Below are 15,580 nucleotides of genomic sequence, written 5' to 3'. Positions count from 1 at the left end.
TGTGTATGTGTGTGTGTGAGTAAAGGGTGGAGGAGGAGGAGTGGGATGCCAAAAGAACATACTGGAGAGACGAGTTCTTAGAAAAACTCAACTGAACAATGGCCAGTTTGAGTACTGCGAAGTGTTTTTCCATATGGATTCGTGGAAGTCCCCGGAAGAGAAGAAAGACATGCATAGAATCGACTTCTTCCACATGTGTATGTAATTTTCACATGAGTAAAACTCACGTGTTGACACACAGTTCTTGGTAGAAGTACACTCTTGAAAGTGAAGACTGGTAAATAGTAGGTTTGGAGCTACAGTTCTAGGAATTATAGGAAATGAAGAACTTTATATGAGTATAAAACTCATGGTTGGTAATATTTTGATTTTTAAAAAAAAAGAAAAGAGCCCTTTTTGTGCCATTACTTCATTTTTAGGATAAGAAGTATCAAAATCAATAAGTTTCAGTAGTTTTCATTTTTTTCATGTTCTCCTCCACCAGTCTTACACACTGCTTTTGGATAACTTTATGCCACTCCTGGTGCAAAAATACAAGCAGTTCAGTTTGGTTTAATGGCTTGTGATCATCCGTTTGATTTTGGAAAAATCAAAGAAACTAATACAATTTTAAGTGGTCTTATATAGCTGTATATATTTGTGTGCAAACTCTGTACACACACCTTTTTCAGTGTAGCCAACACTGAAAATACAGAACACCTTCTGTGCACTCCGTCTCCTCTCGCTTGTTCTGTTTCTTTTCACGTCTGTTTGGTTTTCACGCCTTCTTTACCTCTATACGCCAGCTGTATGACGGTTGTTTATCCTGAGTCTGCATTTTGGAACAGGCCGTGCTCTCTAGTGCTTCAGCCCTGTTGAAATATACAGGCTCTCCTAACCTCCCTCACTCTCTCTCTCTCTTTCTCGCTACTAAAAATATTTTTCGTCATGCAGCCACAACTGAAAAAGGAGCCCCCTCATCTACATACCACTCTCCTTTTCTGTCGCACTGACGTAATATTTGCTCCCATTTATCCTGTATTGACTTCATGCCTGTTGTTTGTTGTTAATGTGTAGGCATTTTTATGTTGAGAACACTGTGTTCCTTTTGATAGAAATAAAGGTTTCAGCATATTAAATAACTTTGTTGTCATTATACTAATACACTGACGTGCCAAAAGTCATGGGATATCATTATGCAAATTGTACAGGAAGTATTGCTTCATATCTTGGGATTGACGTGTTATCTTGTGCATGAGGTTGAACACTCGCCAGTGTGCTCATGGCAAAGTGACGTGAATTATTGAGTTTTTTACTGAATTGTCTGTGTAAAGAGACAAGCATCTCTGGCATAAATCAGGTCCAAATTCAATGCAAGGGGCTCCACATGCATGTTCTGCAGGTCATTGCAATGTTGTTTAGCTTTCATGTGACACAGCAAAGTCCTGCAACATGATACTAGTTCCTGTCCTATGAAATTCTTCCCTTCACATATCTCAGCTCTTAGCTTAGAAAGCCAACTCAGCTATGGCAGCCCTGAAAGAGTGTGGGCTAAGAGCCTTGCTCAAGACCACAACAGTCGCAACCCTGTGAAAAAAATGTGGTGTTTTAACAGTAGACATGGCACATCTGCGGTAGCTTAAAATCAAGGTAAATAATATAGAATATTATATATATATAAGCACTGAACATTGAAATGTTGTATGCTGTCTTTTATATAGCCTAGTTGTCAGTTTATCTGATTTAACTCCACCAGTCTTTCACACTGCTTTTGGATGATCTCATCCATCTTCCACTTAATTACATTCCAGAGGTTTCCAATAGGTTTCCAAATAATGGCATAATCAGTGTCCCTGTTGCCAGTATCTCATCATTATGTGATCTCTGTTTGTGTTTTTCAGCTTCCCAACATGTTTGGAGATCTTCGCTCCACTTTCATTGCTTTCATGATTGGATCCTATGCCTCTTCTGCTGTCACCTTCCCCGGGATCAAGGTAAACATTACCTAATATATAGGTTATATGTATAAGTTAATAAATAACTAATATTTAATATATAGATCACTTTGTTATGTGATTAAGGAATTAAAATGTGGGCCCACATACAGGTCGGTAGGGTTAATATCTATTGTCTTGGCAGGTAATCTATGACTTAGGAGCTGCCTTCATCACGATCCTACTGGTTTGGGCTGGCTGTGCCGGCCTTGTCTTTATCAACTGTTTCTTCAACTGGCCTCTGGAGCCCTTCCCTGGACCCGAGGACATGGACTACACGTAAGTTACTGCCTACACAGTTCATTACTCATTGTCTGGTCTATCCACTAATCAAAAACAGAAACACATTTGCCACTGGAGCAGACAGAACATTGATTTTTGCCACTGTCCATTTATCAGTCTGCTTCACTTATTTTACGTCAGTTCATCGTTAGCCTCACTTTAGCATCTGTTTCCTCTAGTGTAAAGATCAAGTTCAGCTGGCTGGGCTTTGACCACAAGATCACTGGAAAGCAGTTCTACAGGCAGGTGACCACCGTGGGCCGGAGGCTGAGTGTAGGGAACTCAATGAAGAACAACCAGCCCAAAATGCTGGCCACTCAGGAGGGAAACAAGCTCTGCTTGTCCACTGTTGACCTGGATGTGCAGTGCAAGGCCGCAGAGGAGAGTAAGTGTCATATCTCGTATATCTTTTGTATATTCTTCTTAACTGATAAGTTGTTACAGCCAAGTCCAAACCAAGAACTTGGTTGACTTATGTGACCTCCATGCATCATTCATTATCCTAAACTTGTACAAACATCTGCAGCTTAATTTATTAAACAGCTCCAAAGTACTTCAGGCTTGACCTCACGACTTGAAAATACTTTCACAGCTGCCAGTCAAACCCTAAGCTACTTATGCAATCTGCCAAGAGTCAGTCTTATTCAAACTCACATTAGTCCAGACAGACAAGAGAAAGAGAAAGAGACAGGGTCTGTGCCAGCAGGCTGCCTCAAGCAAGCCAAGTGATTTACAAAGGCTTTCCCTTCATTGCTTGGGCCTAGCGTCCTGATCCAGGGCATAGCGGGGGATACACAAAAAAGCAGACGGGCTAATGAATGGTTGTACATAGAGCCCTTTTACGTGAATGGAAATTCCTTCAGTAGCCAAAGACAGATGTACGGCCAGTGTCTCAGGTCTGGTGTGATGGAAGCCAAGGATGGGGTTACTGCGGCCAGGCTCAAGCTGTAGATGCAGAAGTATTGTGCACTTTGCCTCCACTAACCCAGATCTGTACCATACAATTAGTCCCAACGCTTTCAAACACAGGCCATCACAGCTCCTTTTAACCCACAGTGGGGGTCCCATGTTGGACTCTTTCATGTCAAACGGACCATGCAATTGATTAGGACCGCGTTCCTAGAAACCCAGTTGCAGTGTTGTGGGTATTGGGGTTTAGAGCTGGCAGGATATCGAGCCCAGAGCAGACGGCAGTGGTCCAAGCTAGAGAAAAGGGCCTGATTTGCCTTAGCCTCGCTGCAAGAGCCCAGTCTATAGACTGTGGGAGGTGCTGGAAAGTGGAGAAGGATGCTGATCCAGTCCTACTGCTAATGCCCTCAAAGCCCCACGACTGGACTCCTCTTGTCAGTTACAGTAAGACTCAGCATCAAGACAGCTCTATATATGTGTGTGTGCTGAGCGTGGCTGGCAGGCATGTATGAGTGTGTATTCAGAGGTTGTTCAGAGGTAAATTCCTCGACTGCTAGGTAATAAAAACTGGCCACAGCTGCGGTCTCCGTCATAAAGGCCATTCCAGCATCGGCCACTGTGAGTTTATAGCCCCAGGGCTGGCCGATTATTAACTGACCAAACCCTCTGAGACTGTAATGGACAAGGGGGTGTGTTTCTGTTGCCTTGCCATCAAAGCACCTGTAGAATTATATTCTGTTTGAACAGAGGTCCCTGTAATGTCTCAGCACACGGCATGCGACATGTCTGGCCTCTGCTTGTTTAGGTCAAGATGCTCTTAAGTTGCTGTAGTTTTCCAGTTGCAGCGCTTAAATACTGAATCTGAAACAATGTAGTCTTTAATCATAAATATTCTCAGTCCAGCAGTAATACTACATTGTTTAAAACCTCCAGCAGCACTGCTGTGTTTTTAATCCACGCTAAAAATGACTCACCTCCTAAATAATACCTACTTTGGCACATATTGAATTTGAGTTCCACCTTGAATTCATCCATGCAGTGAACACAAACACAATAGATAGTAAGTACTCATGCCCAGAGTGGTGGGCAGCTTCTATTGTGGTGCTCAGGGAGGATAGAGGGTCTAGAACCCAACAGTGGCAGCATGTCAAACTGAGTATTAAACCCACAACCACAATGTTAGTAATAACCAAAAAGTTTTTTAACCACTTGGCTACCAGTGAGTCAGTCAATAGAATGAGTTAATCAATAGTTTTTAAAGAGCACCTGCATTAAAACGATGGTTCATTTTTGTTTTTATCTCTCCTTCACTTGCTCTACAGCCCAGTCATTCATGCGCAGTATCTTCAGCCCAATCTTCATGCTCAGCCTCATCACCATGTGTGTCACCCAGCTGCGGCTCATCTTCTACATGGGGGCCATGAACAGCATCCTGGAGTCTCTAACTGACGGAGACCTCAACACAGGTGTGTATTAAACTACATTTTACATGGCATATACAAGAATACTTCCAGTTTAACTTTGCAACAGTTTGTCAGAGTAGCTGAACTGCAATTATGATGCTGATTGTTGATGCTGGAGGAGGTGTTTCTGCTCTGCTAGCTGCTTCAGGCTCATGTTGCTAACTCTTCTTGCTTTGTCTGTGTCTGTCCTGTGCGCTCTCTGCCTGCTCTCATGCATCTTGATGCTCTCTCAGTGCAGAAGATGGAAGTGGGTAAGACTGCAGGCTAAATTAGATGTGCATTCTTCATTCTCCCTCCTCCTACTCCTCCTCCTCTTCCTTTTGACATTGATTCACCTTGTCATCTGAAAGCATGAATGGACAGATTCCTGTCTGAATTAGAGATGATGCCTTTGCCTCAGATTTATATCTCTCCCCTCCCATCATGTCCATCCTTCCACCAACATCCATGTCAAAAAAATTATATTAAAGCCAAAGATGGATAAAGTTTGTATTCTTATACTTATACTTGCTGTCTCTCACTCTCTCTCTCTTTTCTTCTCTGTCTCTCTGGCTCAGTGAGCACATACACCTCCATCTTTGGAGTGCTGCAGCTGCTGTGTCTCTTGACCGCACCAGTGATCGGTTACATCATGGACTGGAGACTGAAAGAGTGTGAAGACGAGAGCGAAAAACAAGTCAAGTAAGTGGGACACTTAAACACTAGAAAAAAACATCAGTCACTTTTTGCCTGACCCATCTCACCTATTAGCACTCACTAAACTAATAAAAATAAAGAGCCATTAATGGTTCTTGATGTGGTTCTAAAAAAAAACATTAATTGGAAAAGAGTGTTATTATAGTACTATAGTTTTTTATAGAATGACTTCTAATGCAGACACTACTATGAATTATTTGGTAACCATTTAATTAGGAACATTTTTGAAATCCTGCCTGGTTCTATGTTAAGGATATTTAAATTTTAAGCACTCATTAGCACTCATTGGCCCATATTTCTCTCTGGACTGGCTGTAGAATCTTTTGACTGGGCTTCCTGCCAATCTTCAATTGAGTGTAATATTGTAATGTGGCCAATAGATGATACGGGCAGTGTCTCCATATGATGCCAAGGGGCCAGGTTCCTAAATGTTTAATATCTTGGTCCAGTTAGTGATGAAGAACATTTACATTACACAAATGTTAGATTTTGTGGAGTCCCACATGCTTTTACTTTAGGGTTTGTATAATTGTTGCTATTTGTAGAAATAATTTAGTTGACAACATTTTGAACATTTTATGAAGATTGAATGTTAAACCATATTTCGAGCAGACGTTAAACCTATTAACTATTCTCTATTTCCTTATTCTGTTTACAGAGACCCCACACAGCCAAAGAAGCGCGACAGGCAGATCCAGAAGATCGGCAACGCCACCCGAGCCTTCATCTTCACCAATCTGCTGCTGGTTGGCTTCGGGATGACCTGCTTGGTGCCAAACTTGCCTCTCCAGGTAAGCGAGGAGCACTCTGCACACTGTGTATCCCACAGCCTGCAGAACACATTAAAAGCCATAGGGAAGGAAGTGGTGCAAAGCAAACTCACATGTTACTGCAGTTACTGTTGCAGTGGGGGCTGTGTAGTAGTGAGGCAGTGACACCTTGTGGATGAATGTGGTATTGCGGCTGTAAGACCAGGCACATGTCTCTAAGTCATCATTATTTATTAATCACATGAGATATTTTAGGAAACAGAAAAAAAGACACACAGGGGCAGACGGGGACTGGTTATGTAATTCAGCTTTCTAAAGACATTGCATTGCTCTTTACTCTCTCCACAGATTTTGTCCTTTGTGTTGCACACCATCGTGAGAGGTTTCATCCACTCTGCTGTGGGAGGCTTGTACGCTGCTGTGTGAGTATAAGACTGCAAATGCTTTGGTTTGTTTGTTTATTTAATTTTGTGTGAATGCCGTTTATGACTGGTTGCTTGCTGTGCTCTGCAGGTATCCCTCCTCCCAGTTTGGCAGCCTGACAGGGATGCAGTCTCTGATCAGCGCTCTCTTTGCTCTGCTGCAGCAGCCTCTTTTCATGGCAATGATGGGCCCACTAGAGGGAGACCCTCTCTGGGTAAGGATCAGAGCACACAGACACAGGAAATTAAAAAAGAAATAAAAATCAATATTGAAGTAATATCCTGTGTTTACTTGATATGATAAATATTATAAAAAGGCTCAATTTGCCAATGTTCACATTATGTTTATGACACTTGAAAACAGTCTTACACAGAACAACTTTATTATTCAATGTTGCAGAGGGAGATGATGTACAGTACTGCCTGAAAATTTGTGAATTTTCTAGATTTCTGCATAAATATGTCCTAAAAGTAGGTAATGAAGTGAACCCAGTTGAACTAATGAGATAAAGACAAAGACAAATGAGAAAAAAATATACTTGATCATTTTTTATTGAGGAAAAGTATTCAATATTACATTATTTGTGAGTGGTAAAGGTATGTGAACCCTTGCTTTAAGTATCTGGTGTGACCCACCTTTGCAGCAACAACTGCAACTAAAAGTTCCAAGAAACTTTTGATCAGTCTGCACACCGGCTTGGAGGATTTTTTAGCCCGTTTCTCTGTATAGAACAACTTCAACTCTTGCCTGTTGCAAAACCTTAATTTTATTCTTTATTTATTTACTTTTAGGACTTAAGTAAAAATCGTATTTTGTTTTAGGTTATATTTATGTAAAAATATAGAAAATTCTAAGGGGTTCACAAACTTTTAAACGGCAATGTATTTGAAATTACAGTTGTGTAATTGAAATTAACACCTTAACATCTTCCATGTAGAGACTATAGATGTAGCCTTTAGATGTGCTAACAATTTACATGAGCTTACACTTGACTAGCCTAGATGACTAGATGCCATTTTATCTCTTGGTGTGACAATCCAGGATAAAACAAAGAATAATACAAAATAGTTCAAGAAAATTCAAGGGTTTTCCTACACTAGTGATGAGTAGAAAAAAACAGACAGTTGACTGATAACTTGGTGTGTTTTGTGTGAAGGTTAACGTGGGCCTGCTGGTCGTCAGCATGCTGGGCTTCTGCCTGCCTTTCTACCTGCTCTGTTACGGCAGGAGACTCCGCCGGGAGAAACAGGAGCGCGAGGACGACCCTAAAATCTACGTCCAGATCAACAACGGCACCAACTCTCAGGCCTTCGTCTAAGCGCACACCTCCAAACATACAGATGTGCTCAGGATACAGCAGCCAGAGAGAAAGAGAGAAAAAGAGCAAGTGCCAGGAGGAAGCAGGGAGGAAAGGAGGATAGAGGAACCTAAATCACATACATGGAAGCAGTGTGATTCCACCTTTCCTCTATTTCTTCCCTTCATTAGTATGCACCTGTGTTTGGCTATGGTTACACACACATACACACTCACATATACGCACACAAACACGTAGACAAACACATGTGCACAGCCAAAGCGAAAAAGACACTTTAAACTGTAGTTTGAAGTCACAGTGTACCACCCCGACGTGTTTACTCACCAATTGTGAGCTGGAGCGGGCTGGATGAACACTGTGAAACACGAAGCCACAGCAACCCTCCTCCAGTAAAACACACAGATTTCGTGGCTCATCGACGAGCTCATGATATTCTCATGAGTACACTGTCCACTCACTGCCCATCTATCATGACGCATGACACAAAGTCATGGAAGAGGGAAGCCGAAAATATGGACGAGATGTTTCTCGTTCCACAATGACACTTTCAGACCTCTCTTCCTGATTTTTTTTCTGAATTCTAGCTGTGTTCATCTTGCTACAGAAGAATTTGACACGAGTGAAAACAGAAACAACAGAAAATCCAGTCTGAGGACACTCAACCCAGCTCAACAGACACTCAGCATACACACCATTACTCTTGTTTCATTCACCAGTATCCAGAGCTGAAAAGCTAAAGTCCTGCCCAAAGAGATTGAGGCAAAACAACCACTCACACCTAAGCTCCAAGGTTTTCACAGTGATTGATCATCGTACACTCAGAAACCCTGATCATCCAAAGCTTCTTCTTCAAGATTGCGGTTCTTAGAATGCGTCTAGAACCCCAATCTCAGATCCAGCAGCATGCAACGTACAGCATAGCATGGGCATTAGACTGCAACTTTTTCTGAATGGAACAAGATAAGAGATTGAGAGCTGTTGCATGTGCTAAGATAAAATAATAAGACACACACATGTCTCTATATGGTCCAATATATTCCAATCGATTGTTGCTTTTTAAAGATTTCTAGACTTTATTTGAGTTTGGCGTGCATCAGATATCAGAGATTTCAGGAAATAGAACAAAACCAAAGTGCTGTTTCTCTGAATACGTTGTATATAGATAGATATGGTACCCATGCAATATCCAATATATTTGAAATGGGTAAACCGGGAAATAGAAGAAGATGAGTCCATTCAGAATGGTGCAGTAGTCGTATTGCTATATAGTGTTGTTGTCATGCAAAAACCTTGTAGCAACTTTTTGACAATATATATATATATATATATATATATATATATATATATATATATATATAGGACATTCATGGACACCCCTTCTTAGGATAGAGGAGTATAAAGCTCCTAACTTTGAGCTCCATACAATACTTTTGGGTTGATCTGGGGACTTGGAGACTCCTCTTGTCACTAAATTGGATTGGAGATTGGAGATTGGATCCACAATTAATTATAGAAACAGTGGGTGTTCCAATACTTTTGACTATGTAGTATAGTTGGGGCCCTATCAGACACCCTGTGCAAGGCACGTTGCGATGCTCATTGCTATCTTACACCTTACACATTGCTATCTTAAAGTTTTAACAGTACTGAGACGCGTAGAAGCCTTGTGCCGTTAAAATACCAATCTGCCAAAGTCAGAGCTCACCTAGCTCTTAAAGGGAATGGCAAGTGACACACTTAACGCTAAACTCAAAACAAACCCTGATCAATTAGTACATGCCTTTTACGTGTTTTCGAGCAGCACTATACAGCAGTATTTTTTGCGACCTCATGATAGCAATGACACACTCACACACCGTAAATCAAACTATGTGGTGTGTGGTATAGATTACTAAAATAGGGCCCCTACAATCTGGCAGTTTTTTTGCATCTCAATACTTCATGATGAATGAATGGACCAGTAGAAATGCTCCTTTTTACAGTGACTTTTTACAGTAACTGTAAAAGTAAAGTAGTTAAGAAGTTGCCATTTTGGTGATAACAAGGTTTTTGCATGAGAGCAATAAAATAATTTCCCATATGACTGGTTGCTCATGGTACACTGACAGTGAACAGCCAGTAGGGGGCAGTGTTATGCCTGTATAATTCAGTTTATTCAGCGATTCACATACAGTGTAACTGACTGAACCTCACCAGCAATAATTTGCCACACCATATTGCACAATTGTTAGATTGTAGGAAATGTGCTGACCATAGTGTTTCCAGAGACCTGCTCAGCAGTAGCCCACTGCTGGCTAGGTTTAACATGTTAGCACCACATTGAGTGTGACTGTGAGTTTCCCTTTTCTCATATCTTTTCTTAGTTGTTCACATTCTTGGGTAGTAATAATGTAAAATGTCAAAATGTATATTTACCTGCAATATGACTCAAGTTCAAGTTTTAGTCCCATGATAAGATGTGTATGTGTACTGTGTGTGTGACTGTATGTGTGGGTGTTTATGGAAAGAGACTAGCTTGGGGAGCATAGTGGTACAGGGTTGTGAATCGGACTGTCTGCATTTTTACCGCTGTGTTTATGAGACAAAACTGAGGATCTAGAATGGCAGGAGCACTCAATACCTGTCTTTACGTACTATACTGTGTTCTCTCCCTGTACACAGCCATATTTACATACAGCTCTGGAAAAAAAAAATAAGAGACCACTGAAAAATGATGAGTTTCTTTGATTTTACCAAATTGAAAACCTCTGAAATATAATCAAGAGCAAGATGGATGATCACAAGCCATCAAACCAAGCTAAACTTCTTGAATTTGAACTGCAGAAGTTATCCAAAAGCAGTGTGTAAGACTGGTGGAGGAGAACATGCCAAGATCCATGAAAACTGTGATCAAAAACCAAATATTGATTTGTGATGTGGTCTATTATTTTTTTCCAGAGCTGTATATACATAAAACCAACACACAAGGCCTTTTCAGCAAGCAACAGTCAGTAGTAGTTGTGTGTGCTCAAGGGTGTTGGCCTATCACAGTGTTTACCTATCTTGGTGCTTTGGGAAAGAAAAAAAAACCTACAGGATAATAATGACACTTTCTGTAGTGGTCAATAAATAGTTTGTTAGTCTTCTTTAGTGTTTCTTGCGACAGTAGTCACAGTGTATGTTGAAAATCAATACAAAAAACTTGAATTTACTTTAAAAAAAAAGGAAGATAGAGAAAATATATTGTACCGTGTCTCTCCTGTTCTGTTTTTCTGGTCCCACACTCTCGTAGCTGATCATATATGGCTGAAGTGCAGTGTTTGGCTGGTTTTGGTTGAGCGTATTGGTTATTATCGATTCAGTGTCATCCTCATCGTCAGTGTTCTAATTGTCTAAATTCAGATTCCGACTTACCTCAGCACTTTTTTTCAGTGCCCCTGAAAACAAGAAAAAAGGAAAAAAAGAAATTGTACAACTCATGTGAGATTTGGAGATAAAAATACAGTATGCCATGTACCTTCATGTTGTTAACCCCTTTACTGCATTACTGGAATGACAGTCCCATCGATTGATAGGACAGTTTAATCTTCATGATGGACTTGCCTGTTATATCTGCAGCTCTGTTGGAACACCTAACACCTCTGTTACAACAAACATCTCCAGGCCTTAGCGAATGAATGATGTGATAGAATGAAATAATGGCACTAGCGCACCTTAACTAACTATTGATCAGGTTGCTGAATGGTTCAGCGAAGAAAATGTGCCCTTACTGTACGTATAAATGGACAACAGCTCGCAGGTTGAGCGTGATTGTAGATTATATACCTCTTTACATATCTATCTATATAAGTATATAAATAATTCTATCCCAACTTTTGGCTCCTTTTTTTGTATGTTCCCACAAATACTTTATATCAGCCCACCCAGCCTTCCTATAGATTTATATACTATACATTAATTTATATATATATATTGTGGAGATGTTTGGCTGTGATTTTCAGTAAAAAAGAGGCTGAATTTGCAGCAGAGCTGTCCAGAAAAACAGGTTAAGTCCATCTCACACCCTGCCTGTATTGTCTGTCTCTCTCTGCATGATTATGGAGATTAGTTCAGTGTATAGATTTGTGTGTACCAGATGGGCCGCTTTCACCGACTTGAACATGCCTAGATATTGCAGGTGGAATTTCTCATTAATGCAGTACTGTACTAAATAAAGCGCAATGAATGTGGGAGTACGACCTTCATGCCCCCCTCCGCCCCCTGACTGGGAGAAGCAGCACTTTTTTCACTGCCATACCTTAATCGTTTTTTCATAATGCAATCATGTAGCCTTTCCCCACATCCACTCACCCCATTCCCTTTGTCTGACTGGGTGATTCATTTCTGAACAGCAGCAGCAGCAGCAGTGCAAACGTGTAAAAAAAAAAAAAAAGATTGTGGATTGTGGGATGCTGAAGTGTAGATTGATATATATCAGCTGAAATATCATTGTTATTTTTTACCATGACTTGTGTTTTATGGTTCATTAAAATGTAGCTTGTTTTTGTTCATTATTTCATCTTTTATAAATCTTTGTTTTCTATTCTGTGTGTGTGCATTGTTTTAATACTATGTATGGCATTTTTGTTTATTTTATCACTGTTAAGCAATTTTTGATTTTTGTTCCGATTAAAAAAATCAAAGATAAAAAATAAATATAAATTCAAAATTTGCATAAAAATGTGTTTACAGTGCATTTTTTTATATATTTCTTCTTTATTTTAACTATAGACTAACTATACAGGGCCATTAAACACTATATGGACAATAAATAGAGTAGAAAGAAGGCTTGTGTTTTTCTACCATTAGTTATGGTGCCAGTAGGTTTATGTTTATCTGCTCAAGAGTGGCATATTCCATTGGCATTACCATATTGACTAGACAAGCTGTGAGTCTTATAGTAGCTGAATCCATTGATTAGAAGGGCTGTCCAAAAACATTTGCATATATAGTAAACTTCTTTCTCCAATCCAATTGCAATCAGCAGGGTTAGAACTAAATGCAGAGTTAGTTCAATAAAGTTTGTTTTAGCCTGTTTACATTGTATACAGACTTTGCATTTATCTGAATATTTACACGCAGTTTCCTAAGAATGGCCTTCAGTAACTCTATAAGTGGCAATATCATAGGATACGTTCACATTACAAGCCACATTGCTCAAATCCGATTTTTTACTCAGATCTCTGAAACGCTTCACATGCGCACATTGATACGTGTGTAAACGTCGCCTTCTTCACCAACAACATAAAACGTCATATTTGAGAGACGACTCGTAGCTTTATTAAGGGAAACGGATGTGTTAGCAGCTCATATGTGAAGCGTCTTTTGCTGGAGTGGAGAGCAAACAGCTGGTCTGAAGTACATGCTCAGTGAAAAAAGGCCAGGCGGCTTGTTTTTGGTGTTTTTGCAACTCTGCACAGCTGCACCAAGAGATGTGTGGGTATGAGAGAGAAGCACGTAGCGCGTTCACATTCATGTCGCATTTCCATTTAGGACCACATATGAAAGTGACTCAAATCTGATCTTAAAAAAACGGATTTGGCTTGTTCACACAGCCATTAAAAATAAGATCTGAGCCACATTGGGTAAAAAAATCAGATTTTAGTCACACTGTTTTCTGTTATAAGCAGCACATGATGATTGACGGCAGCCTTAATACTGTCCAAATATAAATGTTTTATTAGTGTTTTATAAAATAGCTATTTGTCCACTAGGGGTGTCACGATTCTCTAAATCCTCGATTCGATTTCATTTTCGATTTGAGGGTCACGATTCGATTCGATTCTCGATTTTCTTGTTTTTTTTTCTTGTTATTATTTTATGCCTCATAAAATTTAAATAATATATTTATTATTATTATTATTATTATAAATATTATAAATATTATTATTATTATTTATTAAGATATATATGGTAATGCCATCTAGTGACTTTTTTTGGTAGCAACAGTGTGCACTATTAAAATAAGCAGTTTATCAGAGCTGTGTGTGGATGGCTGGTGAAACTGCTCATTACATGAAGCTGCAGTTCTTCATCCAACCACTAGCAGCAGCAGCACAAGCCCCGCTCTTTTCACTCAGTCACTACTTCAGTACAGCCCAGCCACGGGCTACAGAGCTCAGCCAGTCCGTTTTTACTGTTTCTGTAAACAAATAAAGGTTTTAACCCCACTAACCGGATAATACAGCTCACTACAGTTCATCTTTCAGCCCAAGCAGCTAACAGCAGCAGGTTAGAACAGCCGACACGGAGGCACTGCTCGGAATACATTATAAACAGGTCAGTTAGCGCGCTGCTAACCTCAGGATGTTTATAACTACGGAGTTTAGTGGACACACCACGGCCGCCAGGTAAGTCTTTTAAAGGCTACTGAAGATTAAAGGCTATTAGAGTGTAACCCCTGGCTCCCAGGGGTTACAAGAGGTTATTGAAAGCATTATTGGGGGGCAGAAATCAGTAACTTACAGGCTGGTTAGATAAGTGATGTGGGTATTGTCTTATAAATATTTACACATAACTTATATCTCTCCTGAAAAGCTTTTATTTTAGTCAGAAACACGCTTGTGTTTACTTTATCTGAGAGAAAGATGTTTTTTTAATTCAATGGAAAGCAACAGGTGTAGTCAATTATAAGTTTAAGATTTTTAATCCACCTCACTGTGATCTATAGTCAGTGTTCTCAAGTCACACTGACACACGCATTTCAGCGAGTTCACACGCTCTCACCTGCGCGCACCCACCCCTCCGTTAGATACAGATACAAAACCTGCGCGCCCAACCCCCGCCCCCCCTCCCCCGTTGGACAGATAAAAACAGTGATCACACTCCCGCCGACTGCGCTCATGCAGTGGCTATCTCTATTTAAATGAATAGGATGCGCTGTGTTGGTGCCGCGCCATTTGCGTAGCGCGCTGCGCTATTTGCGTAGCGCGCGCGGGAGGGATCGTCGATCCTCTTTTTGACTTCGATACTCGAGATCGTGACCTCATTTCGATTCGATTTCGATAAAATATCGAGATCGTGACACCCCTATTGTCCACTGCTAAACTCCATAATTACACTTTGGGCGTGCGTTTCCAGGAGGTCTACGTAAACACAACAGCGAGTGGAAAGGGAGGAGCTACTGAACGCGATGTCATGTGACCGTCCGGATAGGTCTCATACAATAATAATCTCATACACACATTGGCAGGCTCCTGCATCTTAGGCCTATTTAAAACACATCAGGCACAATATTTCAACCATTGTGAATGCCTGTGTTCTGTGTCCCAGGTGTCCTCTTTTGAAAAAAAAACTAAATATAGTTATCGCCTCACCAGTTAGCACAGAGGTCATTTACATCAGCCTTAAATGCCTAGTAAAAAGCCTGAAGTCTAAGGATTGAGGACTCTTAAATAAATAAATAAGATACTACACAAAGACTGTTTAGGGCCCTTTAAGTTTTTTGTTCATGCTTAGGCACTTTAAATCAATCAGAAATATACTGTAGATAGAACACAAGTCATGTAACACTAATATTTTACCAAAGGCGCGTATGTGTACATTCTCTTAAGTGTACTTTGTCCACCACTGTAAGCACATGTCAGGAACTTCCTCCAGCGCACCGGCGTGACAGAGTTAACTCCCTCAGCAGTGGAGCACATGAGGGAATGGAGCAAGACCAGTCTGGTGTGTTTGTTCTGTTTGACAGAAGCACAGGAAAGGCTGGTTTGGACTGAGAACGGGTTT

General features: G+C 40.4%; 1 protein-coding gene across 2 annotated transcripts in view; it reads left to right on the top strand.

Moving 5' to 3' along the window:
• Positions 1 to 12,395, top strand: part of slc43a2a (solute carrier family 43 member 2a) — a 31,386-nt gene extending 18,991 nt beyond the window's left edge. Inside the window, exons 6-15 of one of the 2 annotated variants that reach the window (XM_007260892.4) lie at positions 1,881 to 1,973; positions 2,119 to 2,252; positions 2,435 to 2,640; positions 4,487 to 4,630; positions 4,861 to 4,878; positions 5,185 to 5,308; positions 5,982 to 6,114; positions 6,442 to 6,515; positions 6,607 to 6,730; positions 7,673 to 12,395. In XM_007260892.4, the coding sequence (XP_007260954.2) occupies positions 1,881 to 1,973; positions 2,119 to 2,252; positions 2,435 to 2,640; positions 4,487 to 4,630; positions 4,861 to 4,878; positions 5,185 to 5,308; positions 5,982 to 6,114; positions 6,442 to 6,515; positions 6,607 to 6,730; positions 7,673 to 7,834 (1,212 nt within the window). In that variant the 3' untranslated portion in view covers positions 7,835 to 12,395. The remainder of the gene's footprint in view (positions 1 to 1,880; positions 1,974 to 2,118; positions 2,253 to 2,434; positions 2,641 to 4,486; positions 4,631 to 4,860; positions 4,879 to 5,184; positions 5,309 to 5,981; positions 6,115 to 6,441; positions 6,516 to 6,606; positions 6,731 to 7,672) is intronic. The other variant, XM_022662271.2, reaches the window with a different exon arrangement.
• Positions 12,396 to 15,580: the final 3,185 nt, after the last annotated feature.

Source organism: Astyanax mexicanus, chromosome 18 (genome assembly GCF_023375975.1).
Source record: "Astyanax mexicanus isolate ESR-SI-001 chromosome 18, AstMex3_surface, whole genome shotgun sequence".
Taxonomy (NCBI): Eukaryota; Metazoa; Chordata; class Actinopteri; order Characiformes; family Acestrorhamphidae; genus Astyanax; species Astyanax mexicanus.
This window is presented reverse-complemented; position numbering and strand designations above follow the sequence as displayed.